Genomic DNA, 24192 nt, shown 5'->3' with positions numbered 1-24192 from the left:
AAATGATTGCGAGATTGATTGATTATGTCAGAGTTTTCGCTGGTTATATTAACAACTTTTGACTGCACTCACGAGAGATATTGTTTTCAGACTGCAGGAGTTACAGGCTTAGAGGTGAGGCTTAACCCAGAGTGACACAGGCTCTTAGCTGACCCCCTTCTCTTCTGATCAAAGACTCAGCAGAGGTATAATCCCAAGTCTTCAGTATTGGTTTTTAATGAACTCTAACCTTTAACCCCCAATAAGCCCCAAGCATACTATGACAGTAGTCGCTGACCAGTGGTTGAGTTCTCTTGTCATGTCGACTGCTGTGTAAAATGACAGTCATATAGTGAAAGTATTTCCCTTTAAACCGTCATATTTTTGTTTCTCATGGAGGAAAACCATTAAATATATTGAGTGTTGATTATTATTTCTAGACTCTGTATGAGTTGGCAGAGACGTGTAAGCGGCGAAAGAGGCATCTGCCTGAACAGTGTTTCAGCAGATTTGAACCCTTTTGAAACAGTAGCTCCTGTGTTCTTGCAAACTACTTTGCCACTGGCACTGCCCGCAATGAGCGGAAAAAAAGAGGTTCGAGTCGGTCGAGTTTGCCTTGAAGAAGTTATTGTTATGTCTACTTCCAGAAGGTATACCATTTCATGCTGCGCTACGGTTTAGTGCTTTACGGCTCTTTCCCTCCCTCTTTCCAAACATTTTTCCTCTTCACACCTTGAGCTACACGGGGTTTGCGGTGTAAAACCACCAGGAGTGTGACAGAGAGACAGAAAGTGAAGTGTATGGTCATAAGTTCGTTATAGCGTGAAGGAAGTGAGCTGTGCCGTGTCTAGACTGCTGTCACTCTGAGCTGAGTCAATAAACAGCATCAGTGATGACTTTCAGCTTGTCCGTCTTCACATACAAACACGCTCGCATGGACACACACTCATTCTCCTGACGTTTCTCTGTCATTAAGAGGTCCCTCCCCTCGCTGGAAAGTGAGACTCTGCTCCGAAAAATCAGCTTTGCAAACATAAGTGAATTTTTAAATCGTACAGTAAATCAGCAAAACTGCAGGCGTTTTAAGACGGATTTAATGATGGAATACAACAAGTCGTGCGGGTCTCACTGTTGTTGCATTGCTTCTTTGCCACATTATATATTTGCCGTAACTTCCTGTTTGTAGTAAAATACAGAGCTTGCTCGGGCACGATAACATTGAACATTCTGAATATTTTTGGAAAGAGCCACAAAGGCACGCATATGTTTAAAATGTGTCTGCGTTCTTGTTAGACAGGAAGCATTTTTCAGGATCAATGCAGATAACCATCAGCGAAGCCATTCAGTAAGAGGAACAGTTTACACTGTCCGAGCTCAGTTTATGAAAGGATATTTGGAAAAGTCTTACTGGATCGTACAGCAAGTGTGATGGTTTCTTTCTAAGGAAGCAATAGTACTAATATTATTCTTCGGTAATGCATTAACAGATAGCCAAGACAGAAATGGTGCGTGACTTAAGCTGCACTGTATGTCTGGTTTTTATCTCCCCACCATAAAAGCTTGGTTGGGTCAAATACAGTTGAGAACAGAAGCTGATTCTCCACGATAGCGGAACGCTATGACGAGAACTCCTCCAGAGGCCTAAGCATGGAAAAGACTGTCAGGGAAATTAAATGTCTCTGCCAAGCGGTGCTGCACAACACCTCTGCCTATCTCCAGATATCATTAATATCACTGAGAAAAGTTAGAACTTCACATGCTCAGAGATGATATCTTGGAATGAGTCCACACGGCTGAACTAAAGAGCAAAACTCTGAAACGCTACCAGCTCCAGGCCAGTGTTCTACAGCTGACCCAGCGCTCCTACCTCCAGGAAGGAAGGCAAACAGAAAGGAATCCTATTACATTATTGTTCTGTGACTTTCAGGCCTTTCACAAAGTCGTCAGAAGTTCTGCTCACAAATACCATATTGTGTTCAGATATTACCCTTTCAACTCTCTCCACTGTTTTGCACATGGTGTCTTTCTCTAACTCAATCACATGTTGGAAAGATGTCTTTACTTAATGCACCGTTGAAAGTCCCGCTGATTATCTTCCTTATTTATCTTCCATACTGACCTTATTTCTAGACGTATACGACCAAGAAAGGTGGATGTCAACAGCCCCTGTCCTCATTCGTGTAATCTCCGGGTGTGAGTCAGAGAGGGGCTCTGTGTTTTTGTTGTTCCCTGTAGAGGTGAAAAGCAGGTAGCCTGAAGGTTGAAATATTGATGGATGATGATAAATTCATGTGGCTGGTGGAAGATTGAAGCACATTCCAACAACAGGCGCTGTGTCTTCTGATAGCCACTGTTAATGCCTGTCTGAGACAAACTGATATCGTCCCCAAGAGAGGCGATCCTGTGAATGAAATGACATTTTGGCTAAATTTTAGAAAGCTGTGTGAGCGTTCTTCAAAGTCTAATGTGCCCAGATGATGTATGTTTTCCCTGCATTGTATGAGCTGACAAAATGCACAGTCTCAGCCTTGCCGTCGCAGATCCCCTGGTTGTCACAATAAGGGTGGGGTTGCTTCGGTGTTGACGGCGATGCACTGTTCTCGGTAATTTATTCATAACGCTGAGGATTTTCGCTGTATTTTTCATCAATTTTTCATTAAGAAAGAGTAAATCACCAACAGCGTGTGGTTTATTCAGTCATGAATAGTGCACAGCACACTCTGTCTATTTATGCCGTACCCTCATGAGTCTGCTTACACAGAAGAGTCGGAGTGGAGGAGAGTTTTTCCACACTTTTGTTAGACGACAGCAATGAAAGATGCACTCAAGTAGGGATTTTATTCTGTCCCAACTAATGTTCTAAATAGTAATGCTGGTGTGCGGATCTGATATGATGTGATATGTTTTTCTTGTATATTGTCTCCTGGATGCTCCTGGGGTAAGTTAGAGAAGGCTTGAGCTGGTTCCAGTAGCTCCCAAGGTGAAGAGAGGCCTTCTCTTTTTCCTTCATACCAAGACCTGCTGGCTCACACAGCTGGCTTCCATCACTGCATGCTTTGTGTGTGTCTATGCGTGCGTGCGTGTGTGTGTTTTATGCCTGTAATAGCGGCAATGCCAATATATCAGACCTGTCATAGGCAGCAACCCAATATCCATGGTGGTAGTGGGGCAAACTACGTCACCGCAGCATAGCTCATCTTGTCTGGGGCATGGGAATTAAAATGTCATATATGTATTTAGATTATCGTATTGTAATTTATAACGATCAGATTAACTGAAGTCAGATGCAACATGATGAATGATTTTATTAAATCATTCAACACAGGTTATTCTATACACGAACCAGTAACATTTACACTTTTTACAGTTTTTTTTCTGGGTATGGTTTTTTATTCCCCCTCTCATGCCGCCTGTTCCAATCACTGAATGCTACTTGTCGTGACGCTAATCTTAACTACAGCTGGGTGGGTGGATGCAGCGGGAGGGGGGAGACTATGCGGGCTGGTATTGTAAAGGGTAGGTGGGCGGCATACGTGGTTAATTTGCTTGTCTCGGGCTTGTGGTTTGTTTTGCTGAGCCAAATCCTCTCATTTAGGAGATTATGTTTCCCAGGCCTGTGGAGAGTAGGTGGAGGTCAGAGGAGATGAAACGGAGAAAAAATTAAGAAAAGAGTGACGGGAAGAGTTTTTTTTTTTCAGTGTGTGGTATAGGTGTAGACGGATGTAGAGAGGTTGCGGCAGATGGGGGTTAATATATGTACTGGTGCGGAGTGGGGGTAGGTGATGTTCAGAGAGAGGCAGAAGAGGAAAGCAGCTTGTGTGGGGGGGCATCTGAGGGGTTGGGGGTGTACTTGTGTTGGCAGGAGGTGTGGTGAGGTGGGAAGGGCATTGTTTAAGGAGGGCTGAATGAAGTCTGATGGGGGGCCTCCAGCTTTCAGTGGGTATCGACAGATCTCCACCGCTGTTCCTACTCCACAGCTCTCATCGGCCCATCTTCCAAACATACCATCCCTCTCCGCGAGTCAAAGTAGTCCCCCCTCTCTTACTGCACTCACACACATGAGCTGATTAACTCTGAGATGGTCAGAGTACCCTGAGCCCTCTGTCTGAGTGAATAGCTGAATTGGTGCTTCAGAAGGGGGCGGATCTCGTTAAACTCCCTTTGGGTTCTGTAAAAACCAACACTTGGGTCCAATACCATTTCCAAGTTCTACCACTACCCCTCACTTTCAAGTGCTCCATAGCCCCCAAGAACAGAGTTACAAGGGGTAGTGATGGAAATCTCCCCAGTATGAAATGGGACAACCTTTCAAGACCCCCATATGTCATCAGTTGACATCAGTATGGCATCTTCAGCTGTGATGATTGCTCTTGTGTTACTGTGGCAAACCTCATCAAATAGAAAAGAAGCCTGCTTCTTCACCGGCCAGTAATGTTAGCCCTGCTTTGTAGGCTACAAAGTCATTAGCAACCCATGCCCCCGCCCTGCCAGTCTGCCCTGAATTCAGCGGAGCGGTACCAACTACAGCAACGTCTCTGATGGACTTTAAGGTGTCGTATGCCATGCAGTACTGCTGTGCACAAATCAGCAATGACAATGTGTGGTTAGCTAGCCAGCTAGTTGGCTTCTGAGATATCAGCAAACTGATCATGATTATTTCTTGCTTTTTATCAAGAAAAGGGTTGTAATACATTGAGATGACACTGTTCTCATAACCCTCAGTTGGATGTGTTCCCTGAAAAATGTGTTTGAAGGGCCAAGTAGATCTACACCCATGCCTTACCCCTCTATCCCATCAAGCATTGAGACAACCTATCCCTGAACATGAATGCGCAAAACAGAGGGAGAGAAGTGGGTCTAAGTGGAAGGGGGTGGGGGGTGTATTGGGATACGGCCATAGTCAAGGACGTGCCCCTCTTCACATTGGACCACTGTTGTTCAATATATATTTTAACCATGGCTGAACTGAGAAGCAAGAGGAGGACACTATACAACAACTGAATAAAGCTAAAGAAAAGTTTGACTGTGCACACAGAATTGGTTTCCAAGACAGTCAGAAAAAAAAAAGATTTTTGAGGGCCCATAAAGAGCCACAGTTAAAAAGAGAAACGAAAAAGATCAAGAGAAAAAAGTTAGGGAGAGTTAGAATAAGATGTGAATTGAGAGGGTTCAGTGGGGTTGAGTGGATGAGTGGAGAACTCTTGAGTTGGAGGCTCTGAATACCTCGCCTATGTCAGGAACTGGGACATTCTCACCACCGCCTTTTTCCTCTTTGAGGAGGGGCCAAGAGGATTTAACAGCTGATTGTCAAGTCTGCATTTGAATTTTTTTTTTTTAGAAGAAGAATCAAACAGAATCACAAGTGACAGCACTTCAGCTGAGAGCTGAGATGGAAATATTGATGCCCCATACAGCACAAGACACTATAGCTGCCGTTATCCACTTAACATGCTGTTATCCACTTAGCATGAAAACACTTTGCAGTTATCAACATGCAAGGTGTACGGCCAGTGGAAGTGTGGGGTAACATTCTCAAGTGGGCCATTCACTCTTAATTCACCTCAAACAATCGCTCCGTCTGGCCTTAGTTATGGCAGATTGTGTTACATGATCCCCGGAATAATGAACTGGTACGTCAACGCTGCCAATCCCACATAGTAAAGAAAAGGATCTGTCTATTCCAGCCAATAATCCAGTCTGTTTGGGAAGTCGGAGTCTGTGGCGTGACACTTGTTCCCCATAGTCTCCAGTGTTCTCCCTGGAACCTCCAAGCGCCAGCTCACATTAGCATAACGGTGAGGCCCATCCACTCACTACAGGATTAGTTCAGCTCTCCTCCCACTGTCTGATGGCTCTTTATCCAGATGGATGCAGCCTGTTAGAGGTCTTAACCACACCATTGCCACTAAAGTCATTATCATTCACCACGAGGAGAGATCAGCTCACTGAGGCTCCGCTGTGTGGAGCGAGATTGACGTCTCATTTGGGATGGTTTAAGAGAATAGACAGGGAACTCCCCTCAAGACGATGATGGAGTGGCTAATAAATACCCAATCCATCTGCCTTTATGCTCAAGTGACTATTAACAAATTGTTAAACTGGTCTTGTAATGTTTTTTGTAACACTATTATTTTTTGTTTATATTTGTGGAATAGGCTTATCACCGAGAGCAGCTTGAACTATTGAATCATCATTGTTGCTGAACTGAGATTTCTGTAAGAGTTTGTATACTTCATGTCCATGTAAAATGCCCAAATTTGGCAAATGTACTGTTCTGTATCTCATCCTGGAAATGGTGTTCAATTCTCGGGACTTGAACTCGAGACATTTGCCACACTGCTTAGCTTGAAAATGAAGTTAAGCTTGAACGTTGCGTCATTCTAGGCACTCCTGTGTTCACCCATGTGAACTTTTTAAAACTCCAGTGGCGCCATCACTACAGAGATGGGCTCCGCAAGATGTATTTGTCTATTGTTCAGATAGTTCCATTTCAACCGCACGCTACAACACTGCAACACTGTAACGGCAGCTTCGCCACTAATCCATCGGACTCAGGTGAAGTAGATAGCTTAATGTTCAACATTGAGAGGGGAGCCAGTTAAGGAGCATGCGATTGTTAGTCTCTTTGGAGTCTCATGTCTGGTATCTGATTTGTAATGGAAGTCTGTGTATGATACATGTGTTTGTTTAAACATACTTGTGTGCATGTTTTTATATATATGTATATAATATGAGTTGACATATAGGGGCATATGTAAAAAAGTTAATAAGTTAGCATATTATATGATGTGATAATTTATATGACATAATTGGTTATATGCATGTATGTATGTATATATATGTACATGCATGGGTGTAATATATGCATATGTATGTATGATCAGTGAGTGATTAATGTGTGTTTGATAAAATACGTTTATACTTCTTCGTCCTCGTATTTTGTCGTTCTCTACTTAATTTTTTAAGATTTTAAGAAATTCTTAAGATTTTATTTTACTGTTTGTTGTCTTTTGTTTTTAAATATTTAGAATCATACATCATACCATAAGGTATCAATTGACGTAAAATCATAATATGATATGATATGACCACAAGTGAGATCAATTCTGTAAATCAGGAGAAAAAGATAAAGGAACAACACAAGAAAGAAATAACACAGGTCAAAATATTGCCAGTAGCAAATTTTCTTTTCTGTATAACAAAGAAAAAAAAAACAACAGTAAAAATGCATTTAAAATTGTGCTTCTTTAATTTGTTCATCTGCTTTCTTAATTGTAAAAATTGTAAATCTAAAGACTGCGTTATATTTTAAGGTCTCATCTTTACTCAACGTACTAAATCTGCAATTTTTCTCCAATTGAGCTCCGTCAGAGTGTGCTGCTTTCATGTTCCGCTGTATTTTCCTGTTTTCCCACTCACCTCTTGCCTTGCCCTAACCTCTCCTACTCCCACTACTCTTGCTTTCACTGTTTTCTTTTCTCTCATGCTTTCTATGCTCTCTCTCACCCTCTCTGCCACCTACACTGCACTCTCTTTTCTTAATCCTCCCCTCTCTCTCTCTCTCCCTCCCTCCCTCTCTCTCTCTCCCTCTCTCACTCTGAATATGCTGTCTGCCTCAGCTGTTCTCAGTTGCACTGTGTGCCTTGTGCTGTGGGGACAGGGCAGGAGCTGCGCTGAGTGGGGCTGAACTAGTCCAGAGCAGTGTTGAGTACAGAGGGAGAGAGAGGTAGATAGAAAAAAAAACAGTGTAAGAGAGAGAGAGAGAGACAGAGAGAGAGAGAGAGAGAGAGAGAGAGAGAGAGAGAGAATCAGTGCAGATTGTGCTTACAAAGCACACTGGATTAACAGCTGAAACAAACTGGACCTGTTTTTCTGTCTTTAGCTGAAGGTAGAGACTCGGCGGCAATGTGGATGGCTGAGTAGACAGAGCTGCACGCCGGTCGGGTAAAAGGACAAAACTATGGCAGTCGTACCCTCGCACTCCTCCCACAGTTCACTGTGGTGAAGATCTCTTATTTGTGCTCAGAGCGGTCAAGTTTACCTTGGACTTACTGGTGTGGAAGGCTCACTTGCAGTGACATTGACCCATAACCTCCAACTCTGCTTTGCAGGTTCTGTCTCCCCTGGACTTGGACTCTAATTTTGGCTTTTGACCCCTGGAAACAGGAAAGAGTTTTTTGATTTTGGCAGGGGACGAGACCTGCTGAGAAACCAGCCTGGACTGACCCACCAGCGATTACGAATAAACGCTGGACAGCAGGAACATTTCTTCTACTAGACCAGATCTGAGACTGACCGCTCTGGAGGCGTGCATTTAAAAGCCCCAGGACAATGGGCTCTCTCTGGGGCAGCGTTGTGCTGCTGTGTGGGGTGCTTCTGCTCAGGACGGAGGGCAGCGGAGCCCAACAGACCAAGAACAACGTCCCCCGGCTAAAACTCTCCTATAAAGGTGAGTTCCTTGCATTTGTATCATCTGTCTTAAATGTCCTTAACGATTCAGCTCTTCACTGTTCCCTCTGAAGTGGAGGCTGCAGCCTTTGCTTCTTGATCGTGCAGATTTAAAACCCCCAAACCACATAAGGTGCACTGTAACGATGAGACGAGCAGTACTGACTAGAAAAGAAGTTGTAACCGTGAGATCCCCCGTATCCCTGTGAGGCACCTGTAAAAACACAAAGTAAACATTGTTGAAAGATTTATTTACAAGACTTGTCAAGCTTTGCGGCTCATCAGCTGTGCGCTGCATTTGTGCGTTGTGATGTGTGAGACAATTTGCATGTCAGTGCAAGTTCCCTTTTAATGTTCATCCAGTCGTGCAGAAAAGTCTTCCAGATATTGTATTTATGTTCCGGTTCCGGTAATCATAAATGTTTTTTTCTCATGGAAATCTTGTGGCAGTGTTTACAAAATTGTTCAGTGATACAAACAGCAGTAAATAGCAATTAATGATAATTAATAATTCACCACATGTGCTGTCATGCCAAGAACAGAGCGGTTTAGTGGTGTTTAGTAAAGTAACTCTTGCCAAATCAGAGGAAGTGCTCCTGAGTGTTCTTTACCGAAGTCTGTCTCTGATGCTCGCTCCCTTCCTGTCGCTCCGTCCCTCTTTTGATCAACTGCTGTTGTCAGTTTTTCGATGAAAAGTGGTGCCAGACATGGACTCCCTGGCAGTTGAGCGTCATTCATCCCTCTCTCCCTTCCTTTCTTTTCTTTTTCTTTTTTCTTTTTTTTTTTCCTGGATGTCATTTTTCCGCTCCGCTTTTTTCCTGCACGGTAATTATGCTCAGGATGAATGGTGCAGGTCTGTTTCAGCAGATGGCTTTTCCCAAAGAGAAATGCTTCTCGCTCAGTGCTGGGAGATCCATAATTATACACACACGCGCGTGCACGCACACACACATGTGAGCGTGCGCACGCACACACACACACACACACATGGCCATCTGTAGATAGCTAATGATACCTGTGAGCATATCAGTCACTTAAAACAACATGCTGTCAGTTTGGCGGAACACGCCCATGCGGTTATATCTCTATTAGACGTCAGGCCTTCAGGTGGCTGGCTCGGTTATTTGGCTGCCATCTCCTCACTGAGCTCATTCACATTTTACCCGGTGGGTACAATATCTGGCACCACCCTTGGCTTATGATGGTGTGCAGGTATCACTTTCATGCCTGCAATGTGGTGGAAAAAATTATTCACATAACACTGTAGAATTTCATCAAACATTATCCACTGTAGGTCCCATTTGGCAAGTGACATGGGATTATTGCATTATGAATCATTTATATCACCGTATAAATTATTTATTACCCCTGTGATAGGTGAAGCAGACTCAGATTTACTTGCGGGGAGGAAAAAAAATCAGATGATTCACAGAGCGGTACCTGCCTAGACAGCCTGAGAAGTCGCCGAGTCCCGAGCACAGATCGTCTGATCGGTGACGCACGTGACCGCGAGGTGAAGGGAACTCTGACCCCTGCAGGTCGCTGGGAATACTGGGAAAAATCGGTCCACATGGATGCGCCTGTGTGGGTGCAGGAATCCACTCACATCCAAATGTTTTTGAATCTACCGAAGACTTAAGTCTTATGAACTCAGCAGGGAGGTGTTTATCTCGAAAGCGTGGGTCTGACCGGCAGCCTGCTCCCCCACGGCATGAGCACAGTTGGGCGCTCTGAAGCATACATACCAACTTAACTGGCCAACCACCACACACACACACACACACACACACACACCTCCCCGCTCAACCCCAGGAGATTCCAGCAGATCTTTTGAAAGTGAGGGTCGAGGGGCAGAAGGGCAGTGGAGTAGGGGGAAAGATAACAATGGTACCCCACTGCTACCTAAACATGAGCTAAGGTCCAACTGTATCAACAATTAAGTGACTGGGTGATGATGAGGTGCTGGGAGGCCGGGAGTTTACAGTTAACCACATGTTGTATTTGACATAACTGATATGAGATCGATTCACACCCCCGGGGGGGGAAGTGGTATCCTCAGGGGAGTAAACAGAGATCCGTATGGTTCGCAAGTTTATGGGCCACAAGAAGTAGAGCGCATGTTGTTTACTGTCCAAGGAAGTGAAGAGAGGGTGCTTTAGTTTTATAGGATATGGGTGTACTGCCAAAAGTACTCCTTCTTTTTGACCTGTCCACCCCTTTCCTAAGCAGAGCCAAGAGCACACACACACACACACACACACACACACACATCGACACACACACATATAAGGGCAAATAGATTCCCAGCAGCCCCAGCTAACATCTCACTGTCGAATACCAAGAAATAAAAAAGAGAATTTGAAAAATTGAAACTACAGTCCGTGGTTTCACTGCCCGCAAAATTCTCCCTCTAGTAGTCATGCAGTCAGCTGCTCGTGTTTGTGTGTTGTTCTCGTTTTCATTCTGTAGTGACTGCAACTTCTACATCGGCGCCGGAGAACGGAGGAGTTCTCTTAAAGACTTTTAATCCATAAGCACGTTAAGAATCTTCGGAGCGGAGTTGGGTTTCTCGGGGTGTGTACAGTATAAACTCTGAAAGGCCCTGAATGGTCATGGGAAGGTATCCTATACACTCTGGAGGCTTTCTCGGGTTCTGGATAGTCTGTTCGCCTCCAAATGGAGGCATGTTTAGGATTTGTTCAGCAGTGTTTGGTTTGTGTTTGACTCTTTCTAACTGGGGGAAACTGTTGTAGTCATTTGACTTAGTCACATCTGTACCAGCTGCCAAGTGAGATGCTCTGAAGAATAACTTCACTTATTCACTGAATACGTCTGCTTACATAATCCCCAGTGCCCGCGGGCCTGGCTGTCGAACAGGCACAGTGTGATAAAGTGTTTGGGCAATACGGTAAAATAAGTAGAACAGTATAAATTACAGCATTTTTTTCAATACAAATAATGATGTGAGCATTTAAAACTAGAATGATACACAGTAGAGTGCATAACTCCGCCAACACTTTATTTCAACGAAGCCTAAACTAGTACATTTAAAAAAAAACATGCTTAAATCTGCTTTTATTTTGTTTTGTTTTTTTATTTAGAATTGTACTCACTTGTAGATACCAGCCACCTAAATATCACAATTTGTTTCCATCCACCCAACTTTTCTGGTTTTAGCAATTAAAAATGTCTAAAAACGCTGTATGCAAAAAAATTCCTGGAATCAAGCCAAAAGTTAACGGGCTCTTTTCTGGGCCGAGACTCATCATTCGTCCAAGTTTGATGGAAATCCGTTCAGTAGTTTTTGTGTAATCTTGCTGACAAACCAACTGATCCAACTGGATTTTACAGGATTTTACCAAACAGTAACAGAGTACGACCATGTAATCAAAATAAGATGACACATATCGATATTGGACTATTGCCCAGCCCGAAATATGTAACTCTGGATGTTTGACACTAACTTAAACCAACTTTTCCAACTTTTAATGAAAAGTGCACGAATATCTTAATTAATTCACGCATTGAATAAAAATTGAAAGACTCCAATATGTCGAGGAGGCTTTTTCCTAGAATTTCCACTTGACACTGAACAAATTACTCGACTGATGAGGCTTCGCGCTGTTTCCCCCCCAGGCTGTGGATGAATCAGTGCCTGTCTTCACTTGAAGTGACGCAGTGATACTTGGTGTTTTGTCGGTGTGCAATCACACATTAAGTCATGAGAACGGTGAACATCAGCGGAGCCGCTGAACCGGGGCCAGAGATCAGTGTTCCCATGTACAGTGCGAGGCCACACGTGGGTTATTGTTAGGAAGTGTTTCTGCTTCTTTCTTAGGAAGCACTTAGATAACACTCTGTGTGCCCTCCAGTCGGGAGAGAGAAGGATGCGGAGAATGTAGGCTAAAAGAGTTTATTTTTATCATTCTCACATGGGACTGTTGATTCTTTGCATCCATTCCATCTGCCCCCTTATCTCTCACTTTCTCTCTATTCCTTTCTCTCTCGCTTTCCTTTTCCTTTCCTTTTTTTCTCCTCCAGCTCCTCTGCTCACTCCGTCCTTCACTCACAAATTCATTGTTACAGAATGTAGTGGCGGTGAGAGAGAGAGAGAGAAAAAAAGGGAGTGGGATTGAAATAGAAACAAAGGAAGGGTAGAATAAAATTGTTTTTCTTTTTTTTGCGGGGGGGGGGGGGGGGTGATGAAAGGGATGTGACAGGGAAAGTGGGCAAGAAAAAAACAGCTGTTGAAAAGTGACTTTTGCGAGATTCTCGACAGGCTGACTTTGGGGCAAAAGATACAATTTGCAGAATATGGCAGGGCAGCAGCTGACACCTGTTACCGGCCACACATTTGCCTCCGCATCTGTTTTTTCCGTCTGCCAGGTTTGTTTGTCCGTGTGAAAGTGTCTGTGTCTCTTTTAATAAAGCCGCGCAAGCACAATATTAAACCGGGTTATTACGGTGAAGAACTTTGTCACCGAGCTCGCATCGAGCCGCCTTTTGCAGAGAGAGAGAGAGAGAGAGAAAAATAAAAAAATAAAACTTTAGGTTATTGGTCTGAAGTTGCAGGTGTTGCTTTAAAATGCACCGGGGTGTCGACTCATTGTATGTTTTACCAGAGGGGACACCAGTTCAGACATGTATAGGCTACGACCTCTGGCGTAGCACGGAAACATCCTGTTACTTTCCAATAACACACACACACACACACGCCCACACACACACCGATCCACGCACAATACCCATAGAGTATCTGTCTCTGGATGAATAGCTTTTAATAACTTAGCAGTAGTCTCTGTTGAATGGTCTGTTGCCATGGACACTACTCCCATAGACAGTTTTGTATGCTGTGTGTGTGTGTGTGTGTGTGTGTGTGTGTGTGTATGGTGGGTGGATGTGGCGATGCTGTTCTCCATTCTCTCACACGGGGATGTGGTTTGAGGAGAAGTGAAGTGCAATCATCATGTCTGTGCAGTTTCCCCGCTGCTACCCGACACTCTGCTGTTTATAAAACAAGCGTTGAATAAGGTGGGCGGTTAATTGTTTCCTTTATATAAACAGATTACATACAAACAACGCAGAAACAGTTTTCGATATTGTCGGTCGTCTCTTTATATTAATGTGTGTGTGTGTATTTTCCCTTCTTGTACAATTACCGTGCTGGTTGTCAGGTAGTTGGAAGGGATTTGTTGTAATATGCAAAAAACAAAAACTGAAGTATTTCTTAGTTTCTGGAACACAAGTAAAAAAAAAAAAAACATATCGCATGTGGAGGACGGCTTCTCTCTGTCTTCGTCTCTGCCTCCCACACACTGGTGCAGGTGAGAGAGGGTCAGAGGTAGCAGGTGGGTGTTATTGTTCTGTCGGTGAAGGGCTTACAGTGGATCCGCTAATGATTGATCACCAAGGCTACGGAGGAACATAAATCTGGGACACAGCTTTGGGCCGGGCTGGGCCGAGCTGTACTTTTTTTTTTTTTTTTTTTACTGCAACTTCTTATGACCTTGAGCTTCTTTCCGGGCCTGAGACAGTGTCTGTGTTATGTGCAGCCCAATAATCCCTTCGTAAAAATTAAATGACTAATAGACCGATATGATTTACCCAATAAAACACAACCAGAGTGATCCTCCGTAGCTGGTTTCAATTTAGGCAAAACTTTAACAGAGACATTAAAAACACTTGATACAAATCATGACCGTCAATATCTGGAAGTATTTATTAAATCATAATTACAATTGTGTAACCGTCTTTGGCTTGAATCGTACGTCTTCGCCGCTTTTTGGCTGCATTGACGTTGGAACCAGGACCGGGAACCATCTGAGAGCTGTTCCTTTACGACTTGAGAATACTTTCAAATCCTCGCGGACATATTAAGTCAAGTTAAGATGTCAACTTCTCAGAGGACTTTGAAGTGTGGAGCCATGAGTTCGTATTTACAGTGTGAGACTGTTCCGATCGGCGGCGAGGCAAAGGAAACCAAACAAATCACCAAGACAATGAGAATAAGAACAGGGTGTCGACCCCATTGTACGTGACCGTCCTGTGTGTACGGTAGTGTCCATGTGAACGAGGCATTCACATGGAAAAAAAAAAAAAAAAAGTTGTGAGTGTTGGAGGCAAAATGTAAGAAGGGGTCGAGGAAGTTTGTAACTGGAGCCAAGAGGGTCTCTATGTTTTCCTTCCCCTGCCACAGCTGTGTTTCCTCACCTTTTAACGATTTTCCCTTTCTCCAGTCCAGCCTGTTTGTTTTTTCCATTTATCTAACAACCTTTCGTTTTCTTCACCTCCTCTTAATTGGCTAGTGTTACTAGCATACCGGCCTCAAGAGTCAAAACAAAACAATTAAACTAGACTAAAACACACAGCATGGATTTGATTTACATTTTGGCAACAGTAATGATTTCAATATGCATCTAATAGATATCTCCATATAATATATTATTTTATACTATTCAAACGATGAAACATGTTGACTCCCACATTCTCTCCAGATGTTCCAGTCAACATCTCTCATGTCACTTCAACTATTCCTCTTTTCTTATTGATCCGCTCTCTCGTTTCATGATGCACAAGCGGCCTAAAGCCATATATTAAATTAACATTCGCATTTTTAACCTTTCCGAGACAACTTGTTGGACAGCTTTCATGCCTTAAACGTGAGAGTTCTTGCTAAAAATGTGGGAACGAATGCATGAGTAAAAAGCCGTCGTTGCGATGCGATGCCAGTCTCTTCTCCAATTTTCTTCTCTCTTCTCCAGCTTGTGTCCTCTCGTTCTCTCGGGTTCTGGCACACTTCGAGGTTGGGGAGGGGGCATTCTCCTCGCTAAAACATTCATGAACATATTTGTTATTTACTCCCCGAGAAAGAGCGAGAGAGCGACGAAGAGAGACAGAGAGAGAGAGCGAGAGAGAGCACCAATGGCACCAGTCTTCGTCTGTTCCATAACTCTCCACCCTTTTGTGTGGGTGGTCAATGGGAGGGGGTCACAGTGTGGTTAGACTTTGCGGGTGAGAACAAAATGTGAGAAGGACGGCGCATGAATGTGTGTGTGTGTGCGTGTGCGCGTGTGCGTGTTACACAAAAGGTGTGATAATGCCGCGGCCATAATGCCACCTTTAGAGGTCGTTACGGTAATGAGATCCTCAATGTCTGTTTGTGACAAGTTCGGCTCTCCGCTGTGAAAGCAAATGTCGCTCCTTTGCCAGACTTGGCAGACCGTCGCATTACACTGCAAAACGTGAGCCGTAGCCCGTAGTAACGCGTCCTAATGGCCGATGTGGTTTTTCGAGTATTCCTGCAGCCCGGGCCATGAAGTATTAGCACGGTCATACGACATGACATATTACGCCCAGTTTTCCACAGCGAGCGCACCGAGTTGCGCTTGGCTCGGCCGCTCTGGTCAAGGTCACATCCCCGTGCAGACAGTCTGATCACTGGCTCCCAGCGCTGGCATTAACCTGCCCAAGTCCAATTTGGCTTGGCGGCGGTTTTTCACTAACTGTCAGTTGCCTCGCTTGGCAAAGCCGCGCAATTTCTCGTTCCTCCTGAAGGGAGCGGGAATCTATTGGAACACAAACACAACATTTACACATCAAATAAAAACACATAAAACATGCAGTGAACGGGGCTCTGACAGAAAGAAAAGAAGCAGACCGGTCTGTTAGGGATGCAGCCAAAACAACCTAATGTAACATCCTTTAATGTATTCAGCGCTGCCCTCGGGGCATAAAGCAGTGATCCTCGAACTGTAACTACACTAGTGAATGGAGAGGTGAACCTGTGGTCAAGGCAAACTCTTAAGTGGTTGGAAACACTGAAAGCGTTCTAAAACTGAGGCTGCGTCTTTCGACAAGCCCGCTGGAAATTTAACAAAGTAACTGAGAGAAGTTTCAACCTGGTGGATCTTTTTTTTGGGGGGGAGGGAATTTCGCTCTGCCAACTGCGTTTTGCACAAAGTGATCATCATATTATGCTGATCATGGCTCTTTTCTTTCCACTTCTCCCTGCAGAAATGCTGGAGTCGAACAACCTTGTGACATTCGAAGGCCTGGCCAACAGCTCGGCTTACCACACCTTCCTGTTGGACGAGGAGAAGGGGAGACTCGTGGTGGGAGCCAAGGACCACATCTTCTCTTTTAACCTCCTCAACGTCAGCAGAGACTATGCGCAGGTAAAAAAAAAGAACAAAAAACACCCTAGTTTGATTTCCAGTCAGCCCCGTCCGCTGGTTTCCTCCATTATCCATTTATGACGACTGCGAGCCTGTTCGTGTTTTCCTGCCGACTTTAATATCTGCCTTGAGTGTGCCTCTTCGTCCAGAGTGCCAGTCAGGAGCTCAGGTATCTCGGGACTTTTTTTTTTTTTTCTTTTCTGTTTCGACAGAAAAGTGCCTCATGCATATTTCAGAGCAGGCCTGTCGCACACGATCACACGCTGTGCCAGGCATGTTAGCTGCTCTCTGCACACCTGGATGAATAATGGAGTAAACTGAAACAAAGTGGAGAACAAATCGCATTGTGACCCCTTCAACCCTCACATATACACATGCATGCGCGCGAGCTGCAGCTGTATCGGGCTGTTACATTGATTCTGGGAGGAGGAGGAGGAGGGGGGGGTGATTCTTCTCTAACGTGCACGGGAACTGTGTTTGTGTTGCAGATCCCTTGGCCAGCGTCTCCCACCAGGAGAGATGAATGCAAGTGGGCAGGAAAAGATCTCTCGGTAAGAGCTAAAACCATCCATCTAGCAAGCGGGTGTCAGCGTTTTTTTTTGGCCCCTGCACTCCCACAAATGTTTTTAAAAAAAAACGTCTTTGTTCTCTTGTTCTATAAAGGATGTGCAACCCTGCAGGTCTTGATGTAGACCTCACTCGTAGTCGCGCTGGGATTACATGCATATATGTGGATTTTTCTCCTGTATCTTTCGGCTTGTTTATGCCAGTGTGTCGACGTATACAATCTGTCATATGGACAACGCGCCGCGCGGCTCGCTACAGGTCTCATCATAATCTCAGGGCCAAGATTGAAACCATCGCTTGACCTTAATCACTTATCAAGCCCCTGGGCACTCCACTTAATAGAGTGAGGCCTGGGAAATCACGGCGCTGTCTGCCAGACCTACTGGTGTAACAGTGCTGCATGAATAACGACCGCTGTCATATATTCAGGGATCACAGGCATTAGTGTTGCCGTGTTATTAAACCGTAATTTTCCGTGTTTTCTCCCTTTTGTGCGCTCAGATTTTTTTGTGCGTCCACGTGTCCCATTATTTTCTGGTATTTTTAGGCTGACCTCAGGCAGCACATCAAAACTGGCCTTGATTCCTTTGCTGTGAACCCGTGGTGAAAAAAAAAAGTATTTGGATTGGAGCCACATTATGTAACTTTTTCACCTTAAAATAACAGGTTCAAAATCAGTTTGATGGTGCAAAGTCTCGTAATAGGTTTCTCTGTCACAGCCAAAATGCCCATTTCTACCTGATGTTGCTTTAAGTAAAGGTGAAATATACAAGAACTGGCCACCTTCCAACGTAATAGGGGCTAGTATATGACTAGAGTAGCCGCTAACTGCTGCTACCTGTTGCTGCTGTTAGCTTTAGTTAACCCTGCTGCCAGTGGATGTATCAGCTGACTGTAATTAGCGGGCTTGGAACATAGGGGATGTGTTGGTGTGGTTTGCTAACAGCTATCACAGACTATAACCTCTTGTGGTACAAAGTGTAGCTAGCTAGTTAGCATGCTAACTCCCCCAAATATCACAACACAATATTTAGACATCTTTGACGTAATGTCAAACACATTTTTTTTAAATAAATAAGGGAATGTTTTAAACTAATAATCTTGAAAGTGAAAGTACTCATACTACACTGTAAAAATACTCCACTACATCCAAAACCTTATTTAAGTAAAAGGATGCAAGTATCATCATCACTTTATATATGGTATATATGTTGCTAATAAGAACCACATATATCTACGATTTTTCTTGAGCTTCATCCTGTTTTCAATTGTTGTGACTTTTCATTTCTCCATCCAAACCAACAGGGTTTAGAAACAGTTGGTTTATTTAAAGAAGGATCCTTTCTCAGCTAATTAAGGGAAGACCTAATTCTTGAGTTTATACGGAAGATTCAAAATCAACCTGTCTGTCAATACATGGTTTCCCTGGACAGGAAGCGCATGAAAAATCTAATCTAAAAAGTAACTAAAAAGTAAAGCTGTCAGACAGATGTTGTGGAGTAAGAGAAACAGTTCAAGCCACCTAAAAATTGAAATACTCATCGAATTTGTACTTAAACAGAGCTTGAGTAATGGCACCTAGTTTACATTCCACCACTGATCCTTTCAAACAGGATAATAATTCACCCCATTTAAATCTTACAAACTGGTGTCACCCAACCAGATTATATTATTTTGGCCGGCATGCCTGATGGGACCTCAACCTCAGTCAGTTTATGTGATAAAGTGATAAAGTAAACTACATTAGAAACATTACTCCTGTCGTGCGCTCTACAATAAAATAAAACACAATTACTTCATCATCTGGGTTTCCTAAAGCTGCTTTAATTTGTTCAGGATATTCCTTTATTAAATTCGATGAGCCCAATTTAACGCTGGATCTGAAACAAGAAGTCTTTTCTTGTGGCCTTAAGAAGCAGATTTTTTTGGGTTTTTTTTCAGGCTCCTTACCTCACTCAACCCTCGCATGACAAGCCAAGCATCACATCTCCCTGTATCTGGAAGAGTGCCGTTTTTTAAAGCTGCTTGTGTGGTGTGCTGAAACTCTGTGTAAACACGCTGAGAGGTTGTCTCTGCTCCCCGCGAGCTGTGTTAGGAATTCTATCTTCAACGTGGCCCTAAGGCAAAAACGCTGGAATGTAAAAATCGTTGCGATGCCGTTTGTGCCTCAGTTCACCGGCTTGAGCGTTGGACAGAACGGGGGCAACGCTCTCCTGCCCTTCTGCCCCTTCTCTGCGGCTTGATTTGAAGCGCCGCAAAGTCCTTTTGTGTGTTTTCTGTAAACACTGTGGCGGTGGGATGAATACGCTGCCCTGAGGGGTGGTCTCTCTGTTACAGAGTCGGAGGAGAGTGAGAATTAGAGGGAGGTGGAGAGAGATGGAGAGTGAGTCCGCTGATGCTCCCTGATGTACTGTAAACAAACACTTCTGGAGATGAGGCGGAGAGGAAGGAGAGAGATAGACGGGTGTGAAAGATGTGACGCTACACACCCACAAGCGGAACAGAGGAGAAGCTGTAGCTACTCCACAGCCTCACAAACATAAAGTCGATGTCCCTAATCCCTGACGTATTGTCGACCAAGCGTATGAAGGAAAAATACAGTACAATAGCAGCGAAGGTTTGATATTTTGCTCACTATTTCTTATCTGAGTCTAAAATCAACTAAAAAAGTAGACATTTTTTTTGTAACAAGCTATCTGGATATCATTTGTTGATAGAATTGTACGTATGATCGTCATTTTAAAAACATCTGCTCACTATCGATGATGCCGCAAGGGTGTTATTATAATATATCGAAAACCAACTAATGTGAAGTGTGACATGTGGAAACACCCAGTGTTTGGGAGGCTACTTTGACAGCATAGCTTGCAAGCTAAATATGACTTCACTTTAAGTAGAGCAGAGCTACCCAGGGAGCCAACTAGCTCGGTTAACTAAAGCTATTCAGAACAAAATATAATAGGAAAACATCTAATCCCAGCAAAATGCAAAATGCGTCCACTTGTTCACAGGTCATACTTAAAACACAAAAAGAAGGTGAAAGTGCAAGGAAAGTCAGCGAGCTAATGTCCATCAGTCGGACTCCTGCCTCCCAGAAACTACAGTCCAGGCGGGGGTGCTGTTCCAAGCAGGATTACTAAATCACCCACATAATTAAAGAATATGGCAGCAACTTCTCTGAACATTTTTAAATAAATAGCAATAATCAATACTTAATACTTACTAATCAACACCTAATATTCTAATTTTCATTTTTGGTTTTATCGCCAAACTTGTTCTTAGTTTCAGTAGTTTACTAAACAAACAAATGGCAGACAAGTCATTTAACCACTTGAATCCCTGCAAATATCAGCAGGGGTGGACGCAAGTAACCACAGCTGCTTAAATGACTGTAATTAAGTCATCTATTGGGGTACAGACTCAAGTTTGAGAAATTACTCTTACTTAAGTATGCATTATACCATGTGATCTATTTAATAAGTACTGAGTACCATCTGAATTAATATCTACACCTTTCATCTACATACATACATTTTTCTAGCCAATACGTCTATCCAATCACAAACGGGCCAATTCAATTCTGACATACAGACCAAAAAACAATCCCAACAAACTCAAACAGTTACATAAATAACTGAAGAGTAACAAATACTCTGAGTGACATTTGAGAAGAATACTTTGTAGTTTTACCTAAGTATTATTTTGATACCTTTAGTTTTACATCAGTAATATTAAAGTAATGTAACCATCCTCATCCTTGAGTACAGACTTTCAGTACTATTCTACCACTGAATGTAAATGTAACTGAACTACCAGCAAGTTACTGCGGAATGTTGTTGAACTACCAGTTTAACAATGCATTGTTCACGGCTCCCTAACTCTGGACACATCTGTTTGGTTCGAGTCATCTTATCTGCATCATCATGCTGGCCATCCAGACGCATGACAGGTCCCGCAGCACAAAGAGATCATACCGATACTTACGTACATGTTCATTACTCAGATAAACCCGCCCACGCAGGCCATATAAATCCGAGGAAAGACAGCTGCTTAAACGACAACACATGCTTACACAAACAGAGGCTGCCGTCTGCTGCTGACCTAGTAAAGCCAGATGAACTTAGTCATGCATAATTTGTGGCGCTATTCTGTTTTTTCATCTTTTTTTTTTCTCCTTCTTTGAATATGTGATGACACATTCAGTTTTATTTGAGGTCAGGTCTCCTCAGGCACGTGCTGCCGGAGCACCGTATGGCAGCGGTGCAATGCACACGACACATACGGATGCCTGTTGTGCTGCACAAACACAAAGGGAAACGCACGAGGAAGTGATTAAATATAATACATCTGCAACACTACAAGTATTAAGTGCCAAACACTGAAGTCACTGAGTTCAGAAATATACCTGTGTTATAACAATCACCACAAAACTAAGATGTAACAGCCCAGAAGAATCAAGGACATCATTTATTTATTCTGACAGAATATTATTTATGCCGACAGAATGATGGGGAGCCAGTGTTGTCCTGCATTACTCTGATTGACTCGGGATTATTATGATGTGATGTGATCTTTGTTTTGCTGCAGTCTAATTCCCTCCTGTGTGGATTTCACAATTATTCCACGGAAAATGACATGCAGCTCAAGCGTACAACATTTTTCAAGCATTCGGTGAATGATTTCACTGAGTTCTGAGAAAGAGAGCCTCATCTGTGCAGGGGAAGAGAGAAAATACGGAGTCATGGATGATAATGTCATTAGCCAGGTCATAATATTATTTCCAGAAGTGTTACTCAGCAAAGTGCTAGAGTTGGTACGGGCCGTTCTCAGGGGAATTACAGTAGATTTACAGTAAGCCCTCTGTGGCCTGTGCTCTTAGTGACATCTGACCTTTTTATTTATCCAGCAATTTCACCACTGACCCAGAGCTTTTGCACAACCGTGGACCAGATTCACACGGCGGCCGTTTTCCATTGCGGCATGCTCCATGCTGTCCCATAAACACAGGGAATCTGACCAACGCTTATTATTTCACCGCTTCCTGATTAATCAGCAAATGAAAAGACTATGGATGGTGAAAACTGAGACACTGGGCCATATTTCAAGGAATAAAAACGTATTCCACAACCCCTGAGCTAATGTCAGCAATCGTCCACTTCCTAGCTCACAAAACTGTTTGATGGCATCCAATGTGTTTCCCTTCCAGGCTCAAATAAATGTGTCCAAAATGCGTTTTGAAAAGCCTTCTTATTGCATCGTTTAACACTATCAAATGGTAACGTGAGCTAGGAAGTCGAATGCTAACATTAGGTGTTGTCTAACGTTAGCTAGTGGGTTATCAAATATGTTGTTTTGCTATACCAAATCAAATGTGTTGTTTTTAACCATCAATATTTTCTTCATTCGCTGACCAATCAGGAAATGGTGAAATTACAACAATTGGTCAGACTCAAAGTGTTTACTCAGTACTAACATTTGAGCTTCCCAAGTGTGATGCCAGAGGACAACGGCCGGTCGTGTGAACATGGTTGACGGCACTAAAGCCTGTGACAATGCTGCTTTAACATGATTTTCTGTCGGAGACTGATTATTCATCCTGCTTCATCTGTCCTCCTGTCCTTCAGAGGGAGTGCTCAAATTTCATCAAGGTGCTGCAGCCGTTCAACCAGACCCATCTGTACGTGTGTGGGACGGGAGCCTTCCACCCCGTGTGTTCCTACCTGGAGGTGGGCAAGAAACCAGAGGTACAGGCACACGTTACAGCTTCTCTACCGCCTCCACTCGCTGCTAAACACAGCAATGTGTTAATACATAAAAGCTTATAGTTTCCTGTCATAGTAAAGCACCTACAGATGAGAGATGTCTAGTTGGGTGTGAGTGCATATACTCTCCCAAATACATGATTTGCTAAGTACATAAAAATGGTTTTATTCGGCAAAATGAGGTGGAAAATTAAACACAGGGTTTCACAGTCAGTGGGATTTCCAATTCATCACTTTAATATGGAGCTGCTGAATGTGTGTGTGCATTCGAGTATGAGCGGGGGGAAATTGCTCTCCTCTCTTCCAAATGTCACTGAGTCAGACTTATAAATGTGCGTTTCCCATTCATTAGACGGCTATTTACAGACAATTAGAGGCAGGAAACTTCTCCGAGAGGTCATCCTCTGCCCGTAGATCATAAATTCAATCCATCTGATGGGTTCCCTATGAGCCCCGAGGCCATCGAGTCCGTCCGAGCAACGAGATTTACTATTTGTATTCTCCATCCTTTGCTCTCGGAGTCAAACATGGAGGAAACAAGTTGTTTTTCAGATTTCTCCTTTGGTTTTTGGTTTTCCACATTGTACGGCAACGTCAATGGATGGGTTATGGATTTTTTTTATATTCTTATTACGTAAACAATTTGAAACAGAATCATGCATTTCAAGGTATATATTTAGATCCAGACTGTCACTTTCTGATTGCTGCACTTTTGTAGCTAATTGTTCTGCAAGAGCCATCATTTCAAATATACTTTTTTGTGTCTCATTTTAAAATACTGCAAGTTTCTCCCGACCTGGATGTAATTATGTTCTGACAGCACAACGGGCTCCCCAGAACTGAGTCCACTCTTTACTCCGTGTATAATTTGCATCCTTAACACTAGAAAATAATGTGAAACTGTGTATTTGTTAGTGTGCTACGACTCCTGTGACTTTCTATCTCTTAACGTCCAGGACAGCGTGTTCAGACTGGAGTCTCACGTGGAAAATGGCCGTGGGAAGAGTCCTTATGATCCCAAGCTGCTCACTGCCTCCATGCTAATTGGTGAGTGTAAGACCGGATGCGCTGTGCCGCTCTTCTGCGCGTTGAAGCGAGGTCAAATAAAAACATGGGAGTCTCGAAAACACCCTCTGCCTTGCTCTTTCATTTCAGCACATATACAGGGTGTAAAGTGAATGGGTATAACAGAACAGGACATTCCTGTCATTCATTACAAGTGGATCTGCTCTGTAGTTTGTATTTACACACATGGGAACCCC

General features: G+C 43.4%; 1 protein-coding gene across 8 annotated transcripts in view; it reads left to right on the top strand.

Annotated features, from left to right (window-relative positions):
- sema3ab (sema domain, immunoglobulin domain (Ig), short basic domain, secreted, (semaphorin) 3Ab) overlaps positions 1-24192 on the top strand; it is a 65134-nt gene that overhangs the window by 30957 nt on the left and 9985 nt on the right. For 3 of the 8 annotated variants that reach the window (XM_030426594.1, XM_030426593.1, XM_030426595.1), the window contains 5 exons: positions 8091-8428; positions 16441-16601; positions 17090-17152; positions 22793-22912; positions 23887-23977. In XM_030426594.1, the coding sequence (XP_030282454.1) occupies positions 8311-8428; positions 16441-16601; positions 17090-17152; positions 22793-22912; positions 23887-23977 (553 nt within the window). In that variant the 5' untranslated portion in view covers positions 8091-8310. Of the gene's footprint in view, positions 1-7579; positions 8429-16440; positions 16602-17089; positions 17153-22792; positions 22913-23886; positions 23978-24192 lie in introns of those variants that run through there. The other 5 variants (XM_030426592.1, XM_030426591.1, XM_030426598.1 and 2 more) reach the window with 3 other exon arrangements.

The sequence above is a fragment of the Sparus aurata genome, chromosome 8, assembly GCF_900880675.1.
Source record: "Sparus aurata chromosome 8, fSpaAur1.1, whole genome shotgun sequence".
In the NCBI taxonomy this organism is placed as follows: Eukaryota; Metazoa; Chordata; class Actinopteri; order Spariformes; family Sparidae; genus Sparus; species Sparus aurata.
This window is presented reverse-complemented; position numbering and strand designations above follow the sequence as displayed.